General features: G+C 41.8%; 1 protein-coding gene across 1 annotated transcript; it reads right to left on the bottom strand.

Annotated features, from left to right (window-relative positions):
- Positions 1–1,957: 1,957 nt before the first annotated feature.
- Positions 1,958–5,277, bottom strand: AVPR1A (arginine vasopressin receptor 1A). Its single transcript, XM_005519314.2, has 2 exons — positions 4,269–5,277; positions 1,958–2,448 (listed from the first exon to the last, which is right to left on the bottom strand). Exons 1-2 carry the CDS (start codon positions 5,275–5,277, stop codon positions 2,165–2,167), a joined length of 1,293 nt encoding a protein of 430 aa, XP_005519371.1. The 3' UTR covers positions 1,958–2,164.
- Between the last annotated feature and the right edge of the window lie 19,522 nt (positions 5,278–24,799).

Raw genomic sequence — 24,799 nt, 5'->3', positions numbered from 1 at the left:
ATAGAAAAACCATTCAATTAGGCAAACATGAAAATTCTGTTAGTACAGCTAATTGGTTTTTAATACAGATTTCATGTACAAAGAAAGTCATAGCACAAAGAGAAAACTAGGCAAAGGATAGTGTACTTAATTTAAAATGCAGTTTCAGTAACTGTGAATTACCTACTTGAACAATATATACAGTATACATCATGTGCACAAACACACACACAACATCACTGCATGCATTTTTTTTTACTAAAATATAGCTTCAGGTTCACAAACCTTCGTCCAGAGTTGGTGAGAGCTGTAGTCACATTTGTATCTTAAAGGTGGTCGAAAAGACAGTCTGTTAAATATAAGCAGTTCCACCACACTGTCCTCTGGGTTCTAGTGCTTTGAACAACAGCAAACACAAGGAAATAAGAGAATGGACCCAAGATTTTCTATAGTGACAAAATATTTTTCTTTTAGGTATAATATTCCCTATTCTTTGCCCAAAATAATCAATGGGGAACATCTGGAGTGGTTTAAGATGATCTTATTCTGCACCTAACTATTAAATTCTGCTACCATTATTGAGGCAGGCATGGGCATCCTCCTCAGTGACAGCCACATCTCCTCAAGCAGTTAGAAAAGCAATCTTGTTTGTTAGGTTTTGGTGAGAAGGAAAGAAACCTGCTGCTGAGCTTCCTCCTTTGCATGCAAGTTATGAGCCAAGCTTGTGTCCCACTGCTCCCGCTGGGACTGTGTCCTTCAGGGGGCTGGGGGAGTGCCTGGATTTCAGGATCCGACAAGCTCAAGAAAACAGAGCAGACCGGTAGTTGTACTTCTCAAAGAGATTCTGAAGACTTAAAAACTCAGCAAAACTTACTCAAGGAGCTTCAAAACCCTACCTCTATAAAAGAGATATGCTGCAAGGAAAGATGTAATAGGATTGTTTACCATGTAAATGAACTACTCAACTTAGCATGCATTGTATTGAAAACAAACACACCTTGAGTGCTTTGTAATTAGCAAATGTGTTCTGATGACTTTTTATTGCCGTTTAGTGACAGTTTTTAAGACTATATTGTCATGAGCTGTCAATATAAATAGTAATAAAAAAAGACAAGCCAACAACACTGACAATTTCTGTATGTTCCCAGAAGACTTGAAAGTTTCATTCTCAGATCTGTTTCTTGAAATATACTGGTTCTACAGCTCTTACCAAATGACTACACACTCCTGAGCTCATGAGGCTATTTGCTTGACAACCAGTGTAGCTTGATCCTAGATGTCTTAGTAAATTAAAAAATAAAGGATAGCATTCCTACCAATAAAGCAAGTGGTTCTGGTATTCAATATGAGTTTTCTTGGTGTAGCTGTTTGTAATGGTGCTGAGCTAGTCATAGCATATCATACTTACTTATCAATATATTTTAAAAATTAGTTTAAAAAATGAAAGTGGGTGCAATAACACACACACAAACACACATAAATATGCTGTAAAATTTCCATCAACATGAAGGGAAGAGAAAATGTCACCCTAAAAATGAAACCCCACGATACACATACATCGACAGCACTGAAAGCTTTGCCTTCACAAGGGCTGTTAAATCTCAGTGTCTGAGAACTGCTAGACCTTTACAAGATGAAGCGTCATGAGCAACTGAATTCCAGCAACTCAGAGTCTGTCTAAGCCCATTCCTTACCTGGACAGCCAAGACTTTTTCCCCACTCCTTTCTTTTAATGTTTGAGACTAAACTGTAATCTTGCTCATATTGTCTTTTTTCCCCTTGACTTCATCAGACAATCATGAGAAGTCTTAGGCATTAACACTAGAGAGTGGAGTTACTGCAAGAGATGACAACTCCATTACTTTTGCTGTTTTAAACAGCAAGCAAACAATGCACTTAGTATTTTAGAAACAGACAAAAAATTAAAATAAATTCTATTTTAAAAAATAATTGCTTTATTGTTGTCACACCTTCCTGATCAGTTGCCCAAATCCTAAATAACTTTCAGAAAACAATTTACATTATGCAGCATAGCTTATCAAGCAAGGTGGCACTTTTTGTCTCAGGGCCATCTTAGTCATTCCTCGGTACCATGATGGTGCCCTGCCCTGGCATAAAGTGCCATGCCACAACCTTCCCAAACACCATGATGGGACTGCAAGCCCTGCCTGCCCTGAGGCCTGTCTCACGTTGGAATGGGGATGAAGCTGGTCGATTTGGAGTGGGGCATCTCTCTCCATGTGTTTAGGCTGTGGGTTGGGCTTCTGTTGTTGGTGAAAGAAGTCTGTCGCCTGCTATTGCTGTTTGAATCTTCTTTACTCAGCGTTAGCTTTATTTTTTGGCAGCAAGGGAAGCTCTGTAGGCAGTCTTGGAGGAGGTGCCCACTGAAGAACATGTAGATCCACGGGTTACAGCAACTGTTCAGGCTGGCCAGCAGAGCCGTAACAGTAGTCGCAGTGTTTTCAGAATCTGGGGAGGGGGGGGAGAAAGCTATTTAATCATCAAAAGAACTTGTGCACCATTCAGTCAACTGCTTCATTAACCATTGGATTTATTTTCCTGAATATTCTAGTTCTAAATGTTGAGCCGCAGCATTTGAAACAAATAATGAGAACATAATCAGTACAGGTCTCATTTATGTAAGGCTGCCATTGAAGTCAACAGGGATTTTTCTGAACAGACTTCAAAAAGCTGTGACAGAATAAGTTATGGGGTAATCCATCCAAAATAATGATTTAGTCACATTTCCACTGATGTGTATCCATGTGTTGATAAGCTCCTGCTTTAAATACTGAAAAGTTTTTTGCAGACTCTGGAAGACAATGGTAACATTTCCACTGCTTTCAATAACACTGAATTTTGCTCTATATATTTGCATGCTGAAAAGTATTGAATGCTCAACTAACTATGGGATTGTCCATCAAATCTGGATTGTGGACTTTGAACAAATTTTACTTAAGGGAGAAAATGGAACTTAAGACTATGGTATGAAAAAATGATGATGTTCTACCTTCAATAACTAGTCAATAGATCAAATACTTTAAATGTGCATTTGGTCTAATCAATTAGTGACTTTTCTTATTTTTTTCAATATTATTCAGTATTATAAATACTGAATCTCCAAAAAAGTGTAATTACGGTGTTATGCAGTTATTCATAGTATGTTATTCAAACAAACACAGTATGTTATTCAAACACAGTATGTTATTCAAACAAACCTATCAAATATCCATCTGTTCAATTATATTTAATTTCCTTTGAAGTAAAAAAATAAACCTATTTGTTTACTGCAAGCCTTTATTACTTTATGGAAATCTGCATTATAGGCTTGACTTTAGTCCCGTATTAGAGGCAATCAGCGCTCTCACTACAGTAAGTGAGAATTTAGGGAAAATTTTTTAAAAATCGAGAAATTATGGATTGCAACAATTTGATTTGCTGCTCTCTCATTATGAGGAAACAGAATATATGTCACTATGCTGCCTGCCATTACCTATGTGATAGCTTTTAAACTCACCAATTTTTTTCAGCCATATTTAACAGAGGGACAGATATCTCCAAAGTCTGAATTGCCACTGATTCATGAAAACCGGTGACTTGACTGGTGGAGCTACTCAGAGGTGACTGCCTTGCTGAGAGGAAGGGTTCAGGGTGTGCTCAACTCTATTATTAGCAGATAGAGGAAAGAAGACGTACTAAGTTCTCAATTCATGTAACTGCTCTGACATGTGTGTGTGCATGCTTCCAAACAATACTAAATATTTCTAAAGTTTTCTTATCGGCAGCTTTAAACGGACGAAAGCGCTGCTGGTTCAAATTACGGCAGCAAATACTCCGGTTTTCATCCTCTCGTTTTGCTCGGAGCGAGAAGGCTGCGGCTGCTGCTCCTGTCCGGAGGCGCAGCTGCGGCCAGCTCCGGCTGCTCCCGGACAGGCGGAGCCGAGCGCCGCCGCCGCCGCTCCCGGGGCCACCAGCTCCGGGACCACCAGCTCCGGGAGCACCGGCTCCGGGAGCACCGGCTCCGGGACTACGAGCGGTGCCGGCGGGGCGGCCCCGAGGGCGGCGGCTGCCCAGGGCTGTCTCTTCTCCCCCACAAGGGCGCTCAGCCGCTGTTCCCCGGCAGGAGAGGGACCGGTGCGGGGCCGGGAGTGCGCGCCTCGGTCCCGCTCACCGCTTCCGCGCCCCGTTTCCCCCACGCTCGGCTCAGCGCTGCGCAGCGCCCGGGACAGCCGGCTGCCCCCACAACGCCAGCGGGGCGGCCGCTGGGGACAAGCGGCGGCGTCACCTACCGACCCAGGGGAAGCGCTGGTCCCAGACGGACCACATCTGGATGGTGAAGAAGGGCGCCCAGCAAACGACGTACACCGAGACGATGACGAAGGTCATCTTGACGGTGCGGATCTTGGCCCGGGAGATGGTTTTGACGTTGCTGACACAAGGGGCGAGCAGCAGCCCCCGTCGCGGGCCAGCATCATCACCTGCCCGCCGCCCGGCAGCCGCTGCCGCCGCCTCCCCCGGGCGCGTCTTGCCCCGGACGTTGCGCCAGATGCGGTAGCAGATGAAGCCGTAGCAGATGATGAGGATGAGGACGGGCGCGATGAAGATGCCGCCGGTGATCCAAGTGATGTAGGCGCGGGGCCCCCAGGGCATGATGAAGTGCGCCCAGCAGTCGTAGACCTGCGAGCCGCGCTCCACTTCGCTGAGGGAGAAGATGAAGTACTGCGGGGTGCTGAGCAGCAGGCTGAGCGCCCAGGCAGCCGCTATCATCCCGTACGAGCGCTTGGTGGGCTGCTGCAGCGTCTTCAGCGGGTGGCACACGGCGATGTAGCGGTCGGCGGTCATGGCCACCAGCATGTACGCCGAGGCGAACATGCCGAAGACCTGCAGGTGCTTGACGACGCGGCAGAGCCCGTCGGGGCCGTGGAAGCGGTGGGTCACCTCCCAGCAGAGCTGGGGCAGCACCTGGAAGAAGGCCACCACCAGGTCGGCCAGGCTGAGGTGGCGGATGAAGAGGTGCATGCGGGACGCCTTGCGCGGTGTGCGCCGCAGGGCCAGCAGCACGCTGCCGTTCCCCACCACCGCCACCGCGAAGGTGACGGCCAGCACCGCGATCTCCAGCTTCGCCAGCTCCTCGTCCCGCCCGAAGGGGTCCCAGCCGCCCAGGCTGCCGTTCGGAGACCCCGACCACGCCTCGGGACTGGGGCTGCTGCCGCCGCCGGGCTCCGCCGCCCGCCACCGGCTGCCATTCCCGGGAGAGGGCACAGCCCGGGGCGAGCCGGAGCCGCCGGCGAGGCGCATGGAGGGGGCTGCGCGGTGGGGCCCGGCCCCCGCACGTCCTCTCGCCCGCCTTTCCCCCTCCGGTGGCCCGGAGAGCCGGGCCGGGTGCCTTTATCCCCCGCGGCCGCGGGAGGCGAGGCGAGGCGCGGGGGAGCTCCCGCGGCAGTGGCTGCCCAGCTCCTGACGCCAGCCCCCTCCTTCCCCCGGCACCGCCGCCCGCTCGCCCCGCCACGGGACCCGGGCCGCTCCGCCCCGAAAGCTCTGAGCCCAGGGAACAGGGACCCACAGCCCTCGCCGGCCCCCGGAGCCCCCGGGCTGGGCAGCTGGAAGGGCTGCTCTGCCGGAACCGTGCTCCCGGAGAGCTCCCTCACAGTCAGGTAAAGCAGCGCTTAAATAATTGCGAATAAAACTGTCCTAGTCGTGCAGAGCAAATGGAGGTCTGTCAGCATCAGCCTGCGCACCCCGATCTGGCTTCTAGCCAAGGCAAAGTGACTTGTAGGTAAGAGATGCTGGTTTGGTCCAGAGAGAGCCCGCCGGAGCCTTTGGCATTTCACTGTCATGCTGGGATCAGCCCCAGAGAAATAAATTATTAGAAACAATAGCGCAGAATTTCAAAACAACCTAATGTTTCTGAAGGTTTCAGAACTTCATCTCAGACAGTAAATGTCATCCAAGCCTTATCGTAGGTCTAAACCACACGTTTCTGCAAGAACAAGCAAAATCTTCACATTTACTGGAAAGTTTCTGGCAGTGGGCCATTAAATTTCTTTTTTTAAACATGGTTTAGATGAAGAATTTTCTTGCTCTTGGTAGAATGAATGGACTTGATTAAAATTTTGGTCCCATTGTCACGTGTCAATAGTATCCTGATTTCACTGGAACCTGAATTTGACCCTTCATTTAGAAACTCCTTCCTTCAGCCAAACAAAAACTCGTAAAATCACAACAAAGAAATACTGTGATAGATACCAGCCTTACTTTGTTTTTAATAAAACTGCCTAGGTCTCCACATAGGTGATTAGAGTTAAATTCAGTTACAAAAAAAAATACATGATTTTACAGGAAGAAGAAAGAATGGGGAAGAATGAAAGATTAAATCTTCTTAAATTAAAAATATGTGCCCTAAATTTTTGACTCCAGAAGAGTTTTAAAGTTTAAAATACAAGATGATAGGCGTCTGAATATCTTAGCATTGTGCAAGGCTTTATTTCAGGCTTTTTGCCACTTTCTGGGCTTGTTAGCCCCTGAGAGGGTATGTGCACCCACCCCAGTCTGTCACTACCCTTCCTTTGCTTGGGGATCAGTGGCAGAAGTTTAGGAGGATGCCTGCTCCTGAGTGCAAATAGTTGTTGTGAGTTTTCCAATTAAAACTGCAAACCCATCCAAAATCTGGAAATACAGGCAACAAATGTGGCTGTCCTAAGTTTCTAGCAAACTTATTTCTTTAAATCTGCTTTTGTTCCAAAACCTGATTTTTACAAACAGTTCAGTGCATTTTTCACAGCTTAGTGCCTATTTATTGTACTAGACCTGGGAAACTGCTGGGTGTGACTGCAGGTTTTGGGTCAAATAGAGAGGGAAAATTAAATCTGCATATCACAAATCTCACAACACCACACCACTACCAAGGCTTCTTTCACATTCCTTGCCTGTCTGACATGCTTTATAAGAGATGAATGTAACATAAATGAACAGTGTTACTCAGGAAACTCTGCTAACAGATTTTCTGCTGTGCAAACTGTGCAAGGATCATAAAGCTCTATTCACTGCTGGGTACGTCATCCATTAACAGAAGAGATGATATTCAGGTTCGACAGAGACATATTTTTAGAAGCCAGACAGTAAGGTAGACGTGGTTGTATTAGTTCAGGGTACTGAGAGTTTGTCAAGCCCACATCAACTCAGAAATACTCCTTTTCTAACCCATTCTTTGTACCTCTGAATGGAGTTTATGCGAAGGTTTCCAGAGCAAAGGGCTGGAAAGTTGCCTGAATATCATTGCACAAGGCTGTACCTAGTGATTATATGCAATGTTAAGCATGATACTGATAATAATTTTTACCCTTTTACTCCATCAGACAGAAATAATCTAGGGCTAGTCTTGATGTATTTGTGTATTTCATTTCCCAAATTGGTCAAAATTGATATTTTTATAGATAACATACCTAAAGAGGCTGTTGCAAATTCTTTTGTTTCAACAAACCTAGGTAAGTCAGCAGAGAATTTTATTTATATCTAGTAGCTAAAAAATACCCCCCAGACAAATTCACATCTCCTAAGGTTTCTATGCTAGCTTAATCAGCATCTAGTCTGATCTTGGTTGCTTAATCCTAAGAGTATTGGTGTTCTTCAAATTAATTTTGTGGAATATCCTTCCAAAAAAAAAATTGCCACTGGGAAGGCTGATAGAGGAAATTAACATTTTTGCCCTGTGATTCACTTGGAGTTCAGGTTGGACCTGAACTCTTAGTAAAGAAAATTGAGACTGCTTTATTTGTTCTCACTAGGCACACAGTTTTCTATAGAACTAGGAATGGTAAGGATTTCTAGCATGTTCTCTGCTGCCATACAGTTTACTGTAAAAGTGCTTGAAGGCTGACAGGTATCTTTCTGAGTGCTGAATTCATTGAAGACAGAATGGCTTCTGTAAAGTACTCAAAAACCTAACTGGAACAGGATCCAGTTGCCAAATGCAGGTGTTTTCTGTTCATTCCTTGCTGTTGCAGTGGTTACTTTACCTCCAGACTTAGCATCTTCCTCCAGGCAAAAGAAATGCTCTAAGTCAAAGACTCAAGATTTTAACCCTGGGAAATTGATGATGATTTGTATCTTGCAAGATAACTTTTAAACAAAAAAAAAGTGTGTGGGAGGGTGCTTTCAGCATAATTTTCCTCAGGAAAACTGGTTGTTTGGAATTTTAGTCAAACTATGGTTGTCTGCCAGGTTTTGTGAAGACTTGCTCTAGCAATCAGAGTTGCAAAAATCAATATAACCCAAAAAACTCAAGCTTTTAAAATAAATTCCTCATGCAGGATAAGGGTTAAAGCACAACTAAAAAAAGAACTCTGTTTATTTGTAGAGGACTCAGCTGCCTTGTTAAAAAGCGCATAAAACATCTACATAGATATGAACAGATGTCTCCTGCAATCTGTCTCCAAGTTCAAAGTATCTGTAATGCTCCCTTTGAACGACACAATTTAGTAAATAAGGATGAGTTTGATAGGCCTTCCCAGAGAGCCACAGAACTTAGATGCTCCAGATCCCAACCTTTAAATTCACAGCTATGGGAACCACGCATGGGAAAAAGACCATGTGCTGAGTGAGGGACTACTAAAAGCTGGGGTCACCAGGGAAGCAAGCAGACACACCATTCATTTGCCATCCCTGTGATGGAAATGCCACCTGAAGGCAAACAGGAACACACAAAGCCTACAAAGCAGACTCCTGAAAAAATTTCTTGTTGACCCTCTATTGATCTATCTTTTGGGCTACCAGAGCAAAATCAAGTGAAGACTTGACCTAAATTGCCTTCAAAATAGATTACAGGTCTGAATTTAGGATTCTGAAAAGGCTGCAGTACAAGACCAAGAGGCAAGTGAGACCAAGGGTCAACTCCTACTCTGGAAAACACAAAATTAAGAAAGCATCCATAAGAGGCAGAAATTAAAGATTAGCCCTCAATATTCAGTTTGCAAAAGCCTAGTTCAGTGTTTGGAAATGTTGATAAGAGGTCAGGAAAAAAAGAGCTTTAAGGTTATGCCCCAAGTGTTCCTTTGCTTGTTAACTGAAAGCATAATTAGATTCTGGTATTTGTATATACAGGAAGTCACATCTGGCCATCCCTGTCATACTGCATTTCTTTTCATGATGGCGTGCCGTGATTTAACCACAGTCAACAACTGAGCACCAGCAGCTGCTCAGTCATCCCCAGTGGGATGGGGGAGAGAATCAGAAGGGAAAACACATGAGTTTGGATAAAGACAGTTTGATAAGTAAAGCAACAATCATGCACACAAGCAGAGCAAAACAAGGAATTCATGCACCACTTCCCATGGGCAGGCAGGTGTTCAGCCACCTCCAAGAGAGCAGAGCTCAGTCACACTCAACAGTGACTTGGGAACACAGATGCCATCGCTCTGAACATCCCACCCTTCCTCCTTTGTTCCCCAGCCTTATATGCTGAGCAAGAAATCACATGGTGTGGGATACCCCTGGGTGAGCTGTCCCAGCTGTATCCCCACCCAGCTCCTTATGCACCCCCACACTCACTGGTGGGGTGTCCTGAGAGGCAGAAAAGGTCTCAACTCTGTATAAGCACTGCTCAGCAGTAACAAAAACACCCCTGTTATCAACAATGCTTCCAGCACAAATCCAAAACATAGCCACATCCATGCTGTGGAGATAATGAACTCTATTCCAGCCCAAACCAGCGCATGGAGGTTGACTGTGGTATCCAGGCAGTATTGCAGGGGGACCTGTGCAGTTACATGTGTTGCCCTTTTCCTTTTGCCTGTTTCCTTGCATCCTTTGTTGACCTGGTTGACAGCAATAAGGGCCTTCAGGATGCAGAGTTCAACCATTCCCCTGAAGAAATGTTAACACAGCAGCTTGCCTGGATTTCAAGGCAGTGAAGGAAATGGACATTTGAAGGTGTAATTGGCCTTTGTGTGTTTATAACCTTGTGGAAGGAACATACCAAAACGACATGGTGAAAGCTCCTGGCTTTCCCCATAGAATCACGTTGATCAGATTTTCAACGTGTCCAAGGCACAATAAAAATCTGCGTGAGATGATAGTTTAACTAGAGCCTCAGCCAGCAGACCTCTCATTAAATCTGAGGATTTAAAGTCATTAATCCACAAATCCACAGAATCATTCAGTTTTGTCATTAGCAGAATAAGAAAAATTTAGAACTGAGCTTCCTCACATTATGCCTACCTGGTGAAATCCAGACCTGAAAGAGACTTAATATGCATTTTGTACTTCTCTAGATATTGCTTCAGTGCTTTTGCTTTAAGTACATAATCAGTAGCTTTACCTCTCAGTTCTCTTATTTCAGAGATGTAAAAGGTTCCTATTTCCTTGAACCAGTTTCTAAATTACTCCTATCTAGAATTTCATTCCATATGTACTGTTGTGGGCTGATGCTGGCTGGATGTCAGGTGTCCACCAAAGCTGTTCTATCACTCTCCTCCTCAGCTGGACAACAGCTCCTCACAGAGGCTGTACCTCTTGTACCCCCCTACCAAAACTTAGTCACACAAACCCAATACACCTGCTGTTTCTATCACTGTGTTAACAACCACCTTCCTTATGCTTTTTACAAGTTTTGATTTATCTAAGGGCAATTTATTAATGACTCTTGCATTCTCTCCTAATTAACATACACTAAGCCCAAGGGAAATACTTAACAAAGTTTGGTAGCAAAAGCAATCAGTATAAACAAACTCAAATGAAGTTTAAGGGTTATTTCTGTGATATATTCTCAGAAAGTATTTGACATTGTGAGATGCAACTCTCTTATAAAAAATTATAGTTTAATAATTTAACTAATAAAGATTCTTTTCAGGCATTTAAAGAAGTAGGAAGGTAGACAGAAAATTTATGCATAACGATTTTTCTGAAGGATTTATCTGCAACTGAAAATGGCACTATCAACTGATTCTAGAAAATGGTTAATTTGTGTATTGGTTAGTCATTGTATAAAACTGCTTTATTTATCCCAGAACTACACACAGAACTGAAAGCATATTGTATTCAAGAATACACTAGCAGAGCATTACTGCTTCATAATTCTAATTGAAAGACAAAGCCACTTAACATTTATGAAATAAAAGGAATAATGCTTCTGTTAATGACAAAATTTATTTTAGTAGCTATCATTCAAGAACATGTTCTAAAGCAGTTTAAAATAGTCTTGAAACTGTATGTATGCAATTTTTCTCATGGTGATCATTTTGAAGAGCCTGCTGGTATGCAATATTGATGGTTGATGCAGAATACTAATGCAACCATTATGTAAAGAAAACACCTCTCAAATAATTTGTACTGAAAATATTGTGGCAGCTGCATTCTCACCAGCTTGGTAGTTCAGGGTGCTATCATCACAGTTATTTTCCCACTGCATTCCTGAGAAATAGGATCCAGTTTTTATCAGGCTGGAGAAAGTACAAGTCCCAGCTAATCTTATGGATTCTTATACACATCTATTTTTCCAGCTTCTGCAGGACTCTCCTCTGTGAGACTGTTCTCTTCATATGAAGCCCAATCCTCCTTGGAAGAGAACTGGCTAAAAGTATTTTAACAAAAATACTTTTTCATTAGAATGACAATATAAGGATATTGAAGACTGAAGGTATATTACTGTCTTTTACCTGAGCTGTGGCCTGCAACATATTCAACGTGAAGAAGAAACACAGATCATATTCCCTGCCTATTTCCAGTGTGTCTTCTCTTACCATGTCTCCTGTCCCTATCTGAGCCAGCAACAAGCTGACAGTGCTGACAGCAGGGGCTCTTATCTGTTCAGGCATCTCCAGAGAGAAAACAAAATAAATAGTGGTACTAAGGAAGGCAGAGAAGAATCAGACATTGACAGTCAGAGAGAAGAAAGCTGGAGCACAGGTCAGGGAGGTAGATTGGGTAATGTGTGAGCATGTGAAAGGAGAATCCAAACAGTGTGATGAGCAGCAGCTCTGTGTCTGAGGGCAGGACCAGGAGATGCCCTGGTGCCTCAACCTTAGTTTTACCCACTGATGAGGAAGATTTGGGGGTTGAAGAAGACCAGCAGAAGAAAGGAGAGAAAGAGGGAATGATCAGTTATATTTAGATGGTGCACTGAGTATCTTGGCTGCTGATTTCATTGTGGGTTTGTTCAGTTTTTTAAACTGTGGGTACAGACTGATGGTTAGCAGCCCTAGATCAAACATTGCCTGACTTTTGTGTAGGTATTCAGGTTGCTGTTGCATAAATTGTACCATGGCAAGTACTTAGACAGGGAGAACATAGTGATAATAATTACTCCAGCTTCAGTGCCCCTTGAGGTATACTTGCTTTATACTTTACTACGGTTTATAATTTTCACTCCAAACAAGTTCTTTACCTGGCAGTTTTAAGCAGACTCTCCTTCCACTTCTCTTATCATCATATTTAGCAGCTCTATATCATATAACATTTTACTTGTTCCTTTTATGACCAGAGGAAAATTTGTATTCTTCTAAGATAAAGAAGGCTAATAAAGCAATAAATTTTAGGGGATAGGAGATACTAACAAACTGGCTAGAATGACATGAGAGGAAAAGTATTTCCATGAGATATAGCCAAGCTATAAGCCAAAGTATACAATTTTATGTCTAGTGAATACACATTTTTAATGGTTTCTGGGTAAGTTTTGCCATTGCACTGCTTATGCTTGATTTGCCAATAGCAGGATTAGTAAATCATGTAAAATGTCTTTTTTTAACTAGAGAAAATAGATTTTATATTTTGATTTCTTTTTGTAAGCTATACAGGGAAAAGCAGAGGTGATTGCAGGAGAGTAGCTAGATCCAGATCACAGAGCAGAGGAGTAAAGAAAATTTGTAACAGAATTCTACAGCTAGAATCCAGTACATAGAATTTTTCTGAATTTTTTTTACACTTCTAAGAGTGTTTATATAGGAACTTTTTCAAAAGGAAAAAGGAAAAAGCCTTTCCTTGCCTTTCTCCAAAACTAAAAATGAAATCTTCATAGAACTGATTGTTATGGAAGGCTTCCATTAGTGTTTGCTTCCAGTGGTCTTTCCTGACTGCCTGTATCATTTACTGAAAAGTAAATGGCACTGTTTCATACTGGCTGTGATTTTCTTTTAATCTTTTCTAACTGGTATGGAAAACACTGTGTTGCATATTTCATCTAGGGAAGCCATGGGAATTACCAGAAGAGCATGTATAAGGAAGGATGTAGTACACGGACAAATACAGCAGCAACATCCAGAACAAGCCTTCAAACATTGCACTAGTTAACTTAATGACATTGCAGCCATAGAAATGGCAGTAAAATATGTGATCCAAAGTCACATTTGTGCTTAAATTCTTAGCTAGTTCACACCTTGAATAAATTGTGTACACTGTATGAAAGTAAGTTCGTCAACATTATGGATTTTGTGTTTAAATTGGCTGCTGTTGATGTATTTCAGTCCTTCTGGTCCCCTGTCTACAACGTAGCAAGAAATATAATACATTTGTAACACCTATGCTCCTACTTGTAAGAATCGTGATTTTCTCTAAATTATTTCACTTTCAACAGTATGGGTCATCACTATCTTATTATCTCAAGTGAGTTCTAAGAAATGCTTGTCCCTGTTTAGAACAAGGCAACATCTTTCTTCTGTCACTGTCACCACCACCAGTATGAGAGGAGATGCAGTTAAAGAGAGATGACCTGATCCTTCCCGGGAAGCTGTGTGTGTTATTTAGGGGGACAAGTGTATCCCTACAGTTGCAACAGAGCATACCTACCACTAGAAAAGTAATTAAACTCTCTATTAAATAAAGTAGTGGTTTTTATTAATATTTCAATGTATTTCTGGGTAGTATTCATGTTGAGTTGTACTAATGTTATTCCTTATTAAGATGAATAGACGAGATGAAACTGCCATTTTCAGTCTTCAGCCCTTGTAGGGATACAGCTGGTGCTAGAGCATGACTTAGTGTAGTCCCCTGTTAATACAGCCTCCCTTTCAGCTACTTCATTATCACCCTGTGCATTACAAACATTTCCAAGTTATTTAACTAGAAAATACCATACCAACAGGAATCAGGATTGTACAGAAGTCTGCTCTGGCCCACTCACTACAAGAAGGATCACTGTAAGATTTCCAATCCCAAAACATTGTGAGAAGAAAAGTTATAGAGACTCCAGAGCTAACAGCTTCTCTTTACACAACAGGTTTCTACAAGGAAGGCAGGAAAAGAAGACAGGACAACTACAGAGCATCAAGATGAGCTAGACACCTAAGATGGGACTATTTCTTCAGCTCAGAGGCATCAGTTAGACTGCAATGCCCCAGATGAGTTTGCCAATACAGAACAGATTTTAGGTTAAAGAACCTCCCTTTATAGCTGCAATGTGATGTAAAAAGTGGCACGTGATAATTTAAATATGAGTATTAATGCCTATTAACAAATTTATATCTTGAAAGCTGACACGAACTACCCTCAGTAGAAATTCTTAGCAACTATTAGTTTGCTGAAGAGTACATTTTTTAATGTGTCCTTTGGAGTGACTACTTCACACAGTTTCACAGATGCTTTGGAGAATACTGATTATAGCTAACAAATTGACAGATGTGCCTGAACAGGTATTCAGAGAGATCATTATGATTTGGTCCACTCTTTCTTGCTTCTCTGGATAATGATGATGCATGTGCTTGAATAGAATTACTCTGCACTACATTAAAACATACTTACCTGCCTGATAACCTTAATAAAGTTCCTATTAAAATCACCAGGGAGAAACTTCTAGATAAATTCAGAAAGTGCAGTAAGGACTGTCTTCATAAATTTTGATTTCTATGGTTGTACTGTAGACATACTGTAGACAGAGAGCCAAATTAGTATAGGCTTGTAGATTAATTAAGCAATACAGTCTTCCACAGCATCATTATGCACTTTTATGTTCACAGTTTTTAGTTCATCAATATGCAAGAACTTTGATTTTAAAGTGTACCATGCAAAAATGTTGCCCGATTGGTCTACATGAAGAGGAAAATTCTCTCTCCCATTACCAGGTTCACTTAGCAACAAAAGCTTTTTTCTGAAAAGATTTAGTTTATCTGCAGAATTCGGTATTTCTTTGGTAGTAGGAGCAAACATAGATAAAAATTATGTTGGACTCTATAGACCTCTTTAGACTTCCTGGAACCAAACAATAAGACAATTGCCAAGGAGCTGCTGTGCACATTGCACAGTACTGTGAAACAAGCAGGTACACAGGGCAACAGGAAGAAACAGAATGGGATTTAATACAAGCTAAAGTCTTAGTGGCTTTGTTTCACTTCCAAGAATGTGAGTAGAAGCTTTTCCTAAATGTGCTGAGATCCGTAGATACAGAAAGAACCTTGGCGTAACAGGTGCTTGCACAAGATACAAAGCTAGGCAGGCTGAAGTGTTCCATGTATGTGCTGTCTAATCTAATGTTGGCCAAGGAACATTGCAGATTTCCTTACAATACTGTGATCATATCCAAATGTTTCTTATGACAAGTCAAGGAAATTAATTTCCTCAAACAAAATGAATAAACATTTATAACAATTAAAAGAAACGCATGCAGCATTTTCCCTTTGCTTCTTTTTCATAGATTTCTTATCTTTCTGGGTTTTATAACAAAAAACAAACCCAAAAAAATCCACTATACATAGACTTGGAGCAACTAGTCCGTGCATTTCCAGTGCCACAGAAGAGACCTCCTGCATTTTGCAGACGAATATGTAGAGTAGACCAAGAATTTTGGATTGTTGTCTCTTGTTTGTCATTTGTGCACTGAATCAATACAGCAGTGGGGCAGGTGTCTAAATGCTCCTGTGGAACAGAGATGCTTTTCCAAGTCAGGAGCTCTGGTAGCCAGCCCCTGCATAAATGCTCTTTATTTTCCAAGTCAACACCATGCAGTAGCTAAGAAGCACTGTAGAGATGAAACACTTTTTTAGAGATGAAATCACTTGGAGATGTGAACTATTTGCCAGAATGACACATACCTAACATTTTGGGGACTGAGATAAATTTACAAGTATAGGTCCCAATTATATTTTTGGGTCTAATACATTAACTCAAATGTCACTTGTATAAGTAAGTGAACTCTGTCCTGCTTGTACTGTGCATTTTGCAGAATTCAAACTTTGATTTAAAAATAAAAATCACATGGATGTTGTAGGTACTAGAATATATCCTATTCAGGCATGGGAGCTTTATAAGCTAAATTTGGATTATATATCAGTGTATAACAATGGGTCTGAGAGAAAAGAGAGTTTCTCTTTAAAGATTTCAAATCTGGAACCCATTTATGACTCCAAGGGGCAACAAACTTGCATATAACTTTTTTACTATGGGATAACAATAAAGAAGCTGCTTCTGTTGAAATCCATTTTAGGGAGGGAATAAACTGTGCTGCAGCAGAGGACATGCAGAGGTGACAGGAAAAGAGACAAGAAACAGGAAAGAGGTAAGCAAAGAGAATAGAAGAAATGAGGAAAGATCAAACTCCATTAAGATAACAGTGCCCATAATGAAGAAATATCTGAGGTTTTGGCTGTTATGGTCAAAGGAGAGAGGAGTGTTGTCTATAGGTAAAACCTTACAAAAGGAAGGTCTTGTGAAACTATGGCTCAGGCCTGTTACTTTGACTAAGTAGAAAAGGACTTTGGGAAAGCGGCTCAGCTGAATTAGACATAGAAAAACAAGTTACATAAACCATTGTGTGTTCACACCGTGGTGTATGGTGGTTGGATTAATGATGTTTGTTATGATTTAAAACTATGTAGCTGATAATGGGCTAACTGCTTAAAAAGGCCTGGGTTTTTGCAATAAAGCAGCTCTCCCCTGCACCTGCCTGGGGACTCTGTGTTGCTTCACACAGAGGAGAGGTAAGATTTTTAATTGATACCACTACTAATGATTTGTATCAGTTGTTTTAATGAATCTTTTTACCTTTGCCTACCAATATGGCCTCTGGTACTGACAACCACCAAGGATTAATGTCAGAAAATTTGGTTGTCTTGGGTTTTTCTTATTTACTTTTGTTTATTGAAAGTACATTAAGGAAATATGCACTCCTAATTTTCCAGGATTTCATAGAAAACCCTTTAATCTAAGCCCCTCAAACTTTTCATTTTCCTGCAAAAATACTTAACATTGCTTGCATGTTAATGAAAATTAACATTCTTTTTTGGTGAGTGATTTTAATACACATAATATTACATTGAACATGACAGTATTTTTCAAGCAAAAAGATTAGAATATGAACTTCACTCAGTGGAATTATTTTCTACCTTAAAGAACTGCCCTGGCTCACAACAACTTCTCTTCCTATTGCCTAACTGCTGAACTAATTTGTAATGATTTCCTGCCACTACCTCAGAAGAGAAAAATTTACGGAGTAAGGGAGATCACACTAAATATACCCTGAGTTCTGTAGTAGGGATCCTGCTGGCAGGAGCTGCACTGCAGCTTTATGAAGTCTCCTGTAGTAAATACAGCAGATGAAGTAACACCTGCTGAAGAGTACTTCAAAAAATGACCAGATATTACTCCAAGATGCTGTCCCTACTGAGCACAGGGAACAAACTCAGATGGATGCACTGACCTCTCAACAAGACTGAATCCATCACTCACCCCATCTTTGCTCAGGGTTACCCCAAAAGCTGGAGGTTACTTAGCATTACTTCTCCAGTCAAGGCAGGTGATAATCTAAGCCCCAGCTACCCTCCAAAGCAACTAAAGGTTAGAGTCAGCTTTATCTGGACTTTGTGGAACTTCTGAAGCCCCAGCATTCCAAGAGAGGGAATGTCTACATGCCATTCATCACCCAGGAGCAAGATGTTGTTATCCTCTGTATGACGCTCATCTGGATGAGGTTCATAGTCTAGGGAAGACAAGACTCAGAAGTGGGTTTCCCTGAATGATTCAAGTTGAAATTTTTATGCAGAGGCCACACAAAAATATTGGTTGCTGTGGCAGAGCCTTTGAGGCAGGACAAGCTGCAGAGGAGGCTGCAATAGTAATCAGGGGGTACAGTGAAGCAATGTTGGAGGTGCAGAACTCAAAGGATCCTGGGGTCCATCTAGGCACAAAGTAACTCAGAAAGCTGACAATAGCCCAAGCAAATCTTGTCTTGCAAGAGGGGACAGGAAATATTTTGTGAATTTGCTTTTGTTATGTAGTTTGTAGAAAATGTGAGAAAGGAGTAAATAGTGTGGACAAATTTCTGGAAGCAGGTGGGGAACAAAAAGTTAATAATCTAATGGAAAAGTAGGGATGGAGGGGGGCAGCAAGAAAATGCTTGTCAAAAATACATCAGAAATAAGAGAGAGCAACATTAGGAAGGGATTGAGGTTACACATGTCAGGAACACAGACATAGGGAGAGAAAACAGATCTGTTTCCTGACTCTTCTTAGGGTAAGGCATAAGGATATCGTGGCTTCTGTTGTAGTGTTTGCTAGGGCTGTGATGGCAACAGATGGCTTCATGTACTACTTGATGGTGTCTGCTGGTGAGAGAAGGGGGGAAAAGCGAGGTCAGAGTAGGTGCACAGGGCCTGGAAGACATTAATGATGCTTCTGCTATGAGATGCTTCCAGAAATTGCTAGGGCATTAGCAGCAACCACAACATGTCTGTATCCCAGTGTTTATGTCCAGCTGCCCAAAAGTCTATTCCACATGAGACCATGCAGGATCAATTTCAATGTGTGAGTGGCCTGGGTTCAAAAGTGTTTAGGATTCTTGCCAGGGTCACTTCAAGTAGACACATGATTTGGATGCAGCTACCTCAGTCTGCAGGCAGCAATTTTCAGTATACAGACAGACTAAGCTTGCATTTTGGCCGTATGGTCGGAAGTCACTGTCAGGCCCCCTCTGGTTACTAAAATGGTAATGGACCTGGCCCTCTTGCAGGCAACTGAGATTATATGAGACAGAACCAAATTCTACTCAAACCTGGCTGGTTTGATCTCCTCTCTGCAGTTCCCTGCATTGATCACCTGTATAAGGGCCTCACATTCTGCTGGCTCTAGCTGACTTACGTCTTCGCCTATGAAAAAGCGTCACCTCGAATTTCTCATCACCTTTGTCCCTTTAGAAGTGGCAAAGGGCTTAAAACAGCTCAGTGACTGTGAGCTCTGCTCTGTGACTTGTTGGTACTATCAGTGGAGCTTGGAGAGAAAGTGACAGCAGTGTGTGTGTACATACATACAATGTGTGGTACTACGGCAGCAATGGCAGTGCAAAGCATTGCCTTACTCGAGAACACCCTTTCAGACCCTACAAAATGCAAGGAAGAAGGGAAAGAAAGAATGCTTTGTGAATGACAGGTGAAGGTCAAGTGCACATGCTTACAACACTCATACACTTTCTCTTCTCTTCTGCTTGACACATTGATCATGGAAATGCGTGCAGGACTCAGCTCACAGGGAGAAACTCTGACAGACCAGAGGGAAAATACTTATTCCAAGAACACAACATCTCATGTCCTTCCCTTGCTTTTTAAGTAGGATTATGATAACCTGTCAGCATTAAAATAAACTGAAATGCTTCAAGCCAGTGTTATTTAAATTAACATTAATTTTATCTTCCTGTACTGTGGAATAAAGAAGTATTTTCTGGTACTTTAGGTAGAGCAAAGCAAAGATGAAATATGTTTTTTGTTTGTAGAAACCTCTTTCTGCATCAATAAATATAGCAAAGCCAATGCTTGTCATCTAAATTCTTAGACGGTTTCTGCAGGTTTAGCAGATTTCTGCTTTCCATCAATTTCAACAGATTCACTGACATCCAAATGCTTTGTTATAAGGGTTGATAACTGCCACAGTAATGGGAGGCAGAACCATCCATTATCCAAATAGCTTTGCAGACAAGCACTAACTAATATTTTATATCCCCTACTTGTATTCCTGGTTATCTTCCAGTTCTGCATGAGCACCTCCAACCCAGCTGGAAATGCACCTGGAGTTCCTACACTATTCTAGACTATTTACAGTTATGATTTAGATGATTTTAATTAAAATTTCATATTAATAATACCAAACACATAATGGTTTGTTACTGAAGGTAATTTCATACAAGTGGAGATAGTTTCACACAAAAAAATTTTATATTTTCTCCCACTGAAATAGTCTTCACTTCTCCACCACCAGAAATGAAGTAACCCTCAGTTTTATGCTGTGTAGTAGATACTGGAAGCATGAATGTCTACCTCCTTGTCATTCCTTGGCCTACAGCTCCTGACTGAATCACCCATTTCCCTCTTCTCCTCAGGCAGTGTAAACAGTTTCCCTGCGCTGTTTATTGGGATCCAAGAACCAAATGATAAACAGAATCACTAACATATTTGGAGATAGAATGCACAAGGTCTGGCCCTCATACTTGTCCCAAAGAAAAATGGGGCTCAAGTTGTGCCAGAAGAAGACCATTGCCAGAAGCTGACATTTCCCACCTTCAACTCTTAGGGATGGAATATGTTCAAATCACAAAATACAGAGAATTTACTGGAGTTCTCAGTAAACAGCACCTCACAAAACATCAGGGCTCCTATGAAACTGGAGATGGAAACTTTCACCCAAAAGTCCATCCAAAGACAGAAAGATTGCATTGTGCTGAGGGTGGAGAGCTGGGTGATCCTTCTCCCCAGACAGCATACAGCACCAGGAGATCTATCAGAGAAGCTGTCCTTCCATGGGGTGGAAGGACAGTGGCAAAAGAAGCAATAAACCCACACGTTCTTTCAGATGTTTCAGAATAGTCTGGATGCAATTACACTTTCTTATGTGACCTAGGGCTCTGCCTCTGTCCAGCCAAGAATGCAGCAAATGTTACCCTCTTGCCATCAGGGCTGGCATGCAAGTGATCTTTTCAGCTGATTTGGTTGAGGCTGTGGATTTGGCTCTTCCTGATGCCTCTCATGCTTACTTCCTTCGGTGAAATTAAGGCTTCACATGCAGAGTATATAACCTGTAGCTCCAGAGTCAACCAAGTCCAGTGAACAGGACTATGTTCTCCCCTTCCACCTTGCACACCTCCTCAGCCGCTTTGGGGGGATCCTGCACTAAAGTTTGTGATCAGAGATGGTAGAATTACATTTCACAAGGTTTAAAAGAAACTTTGGAAATGATGGACCATTCCTGTCCTCATTTGTCCATGATTATGTTAAAATATTCAGTTCACACAGCGTTCAGCAGTGGTGCCTGTCAGACATGGTGGTTCTGCTTGCTTTTCCAGGTATCAAAAGCAAAAGGTAGAATATCCTGGGCACTTGTCCTATACTGCTGCCTTGAGGTATATCTAGTTCTCTTTTGCTTATGTAGGAAACCTCTTTGACACACCCTTTCCACTTAGTGACACCACAAACAAGCAAAGACCTCTCATATCCTTCATGAAACCTGAACCACCCTTTCAAACCCTGCAGTAGACTGCAATCCATTTTCATATTTGCATCAGAATATTTGAGAACAGGATACTTGCAGCTTTTGAGAAATATGTCAGGCACTAAGTCCACCGTGCTTCCACATGACCCTCAAACCAAAGGTCAATCCATATTCTCACCGCTCTCAGCACAGACGGTAAATTTGATACCACACTTCTGGCATGAAGGACCATTTTGGTGGCTAAAACAAAATCTAGATAAATGCTCTAAATTTTTCACTTGCAGAATGATTCAAGAAAAAAGTGTGTCATTGTTCCAAGAGCAATGATGCTGATGTGAGACATCAGAAAGTTGGCTGAGAAAATTATGGGACCCAGACATTTGAAGAGTTACTTATTACCTTAATTCCTGCTTGAATTTGACCTGGCTTTTCATAGGAATGGAGCTCCCTGGCTACCTGCCTGTACTGAGCTGGCAGTATCAGAAACAAAAGCAGCACACCACAGCTGAACTTCTCAAGCCAACACAGAAAACCAAGCAAGCAGGATAAAATCAGGATAAGCATTTTTATCACTACTCAATTCTGACAAAGTCATCACTTCTCTGTACATTATTTTCAGAAGGGAGGAAAACCAAAGCTAAGCATGATTTATAACTTAAACCTTAAAGGGGGAAAGAGATGTTGAATTGAGATCATATATATATATATATACCAATCTCCAGGCAAATGAATGATAGAAGTTTGGAAATGAGGTGGTAAGTTACCTACTGTGCATAAAACCTTGTGCCTTTTCTCCTACTATCTGTTCCCTGTCTTATCTGCTAGCAGAACAGTTACCTGATGACTTACAACAGGGGGACACATGCAAAAGCTAAATATAGCTCAGTCATAAGTGTTTATATTTGAAACATCTATGCAACTGGATACAAAACAAAGGCACTGCAGCAAAACACACACAAAACACAGAGAAACCCGTGACATGACACCAGGATCTGCAATCTGTGTATTTTCTGAGCAAAAGAAAACACTTTTTACTGTGAGCATGATGGAACAGGTTACTCAAAGAGGTTGTGGAGCTCTCATCCTTGAAGAGCTTCAAACTGTGACTGCACACAATCTCTGGCAACTTGCTCTAGGTGACCCTGCCTGACCAGGTGAGTTGGGTCAGATATCTCCAGATCTCTCTTTCTGCCTAAGGACTTCTAATTAATTTGTGTAAGTACTAACATGTGCAGTTCATTTAGCAAGAGATGAGATCTAATACTCTACTGCATTTAGAAGCAGTAGGCTCACATATCATGTCAAGTTACACACATACCACTTCCATTCTCCTGCGTGAAAGCACAAGAGGAGTGCATGCAGATCAACAGCCTGTGAGACCCAGCTAACCTCTTATACAGATTCTAAGACAAATTATAAAAATAGACTAAAATAGCTTATCCTTCTGCCTTGGTCTGCCCATTTGTTACAGTAATTTTTGTCCCAGTTGCTTTCATTGACTGTAAAAATTCCAGTTATTAAAGACAACACAATATTGTTATTTTCTTACTGCCAGTAGCTCATCTGGGGACTGTGTGCAGCTGCAGTACTGTGCAGGGTAGGAGGGAGCTTTCTTATGTATGCTCTGGGCCCTTTTCACATCACTTGCAATGATCAATGGCCTAATATTCACGAAACACTTTGTCCTTTGCACAAGCACTTATGAAGTAGATGCTTCTATTATGCTTCCCTAACAGAGTCCTTTTTGTTTCTTTTGTATAGTCTCATGAAGAGAATGAAGAGTCTAGTTAAAGAATATATTTTGTGGCAGTTTGCTTTATTTTACTTTCATTTCTTAATGTATCATTATTATAGAGAAAAATGGGATCTGTCTTGCCATTTTCATTCCAAATTAATCTTTCCTGCACTGGATGAGTAGAAAAGGCACCAAAGGATCTCTGGTGATTCCTCAAGGAAGCAATTTTTCCAAGCCAAGAGGCCAGTTTTCATTTCAGTGGCTTGTCCTGCACCCTGATGGACCAGGTCCTCTCTGTCCTCTTTTCACAAGCCCACATTTTCAAAAACACTTGTACAAGGATGGCTCTATTGATCAGAACAAAGGGCTATCTGAATTTCTACCCTATCACTGGCGGTTGCCGACACCCAAAGAGACAAACATCTATCATTATACTTTACAAATATTTTTCCTCCAGCAGTTCGAAGAATAAGGATTTTACTGACCCTGAGGGGATGAATGTGTTTAATGACTGTCATGGGCTCTTCTGGGAGTTTTGTTCAGTTGCCATTTGAACTCCTGAAAGTTCTCAGGTGGCCATGTGTCTGCCACCTGTCTGTGGTAAGAACCAGACCAAGGACTCTTTTTTATATTGAGCATACCACCAACTAGTTTCTCTCAGTAACTTTCATTTTTGTACTAACAGATGCCTGTTTCTTCAACGCTAGTCATGACTTCAGAGAGTTTTGTAGTATCCCATCCCCCTCAATAGCTCTTTTCCAGTCAGTTTGGGCATTCCTTGTACAGAATATATTCCATACTTTCATTGCTCTTGTGGTCTACTTTAGAACTTTTCCATTGGTACCACTCATTCTGAAATGGAAGAAAGGAAATGTAACATAGCATTTCAGATAAGAGCTAACCATCAATTCACAGAGTGGCATAACTGCTTTGCTGTATTCCTTTCTAATCCCCTCTAATATACAAGTGTGGTTTTGACTTTTCCTGATTGTTAACCTAATGGTTTTCTAGAAACATTTCTAAGACTAAAACCTTGTTTGAGAGACATGGCATTCTCCTCCCTGGTCTTGGGATGACTGAATAGTACTATCCCCTTTTTTTAAGTTCCTATCAGAGTCCAAACTCCAGTCAGTGGGCGTATTTGGTGAGGGGCGGGCTTTGATGCTCAAAGATGAATTCCTGTTTGTAGTTTACTACAGTGAGCAACGTCCTTCAACAATTTCAACAATACTGAAGCCATTAACCATTTTAGTCTCTCACACTTGCTCCTATGTTTATGGATTCCTATACACCCCTCTTCTGATATAAATTTAAACCAAGGTCCAGGAAAAGAAGAGGATTCTTGAGCCATGGTGTGTCACATGAACTCTTATTCACATGTTCTGGTCAGGCATGGTGAGGATACAGCACGGCACAGCTCTGTAAAGGATGGAGCTTTGAGCTTCCCCTGCACTAGAGCACCCCATTGTGAACAGAAAGCTGACCACAGTGAACACATCCCCTTTCCAGAACATTTGACAGCTCATGCACAAGTCAGTTTTCAGAGCTGTATCTCTTGCTTGACACAAGGCAGAACCATGTCAGTTATCCTTGAGGCCTCTGTGGAAAGATGACAAGCACAGTACATACATAAGTGTTCAGCATAACATCAACAAGCACCTTTCACTTTTAGTGATGCCTAACACCTCAAAACAC

Source organism: Pseudopodoces humilis, chromosome 5 (assembly GCF_049639895.1).
Source record: "Pseudopodoces humilis isolate 2021_Gansu_Grassland_sample_001 chromosome 5, ASM4963989v1, whole genome shotgun sequence".
Classification (NCBI taxonomy): Eukaryota; Metazoa; Chordata; class Aves; order Passeriformes; family Paridae; genus Pseudopodoces; species Pseudopodoces humilis.
This window is presented reverse-complemented; position numbering and strand designations above follow the sequence as displayed.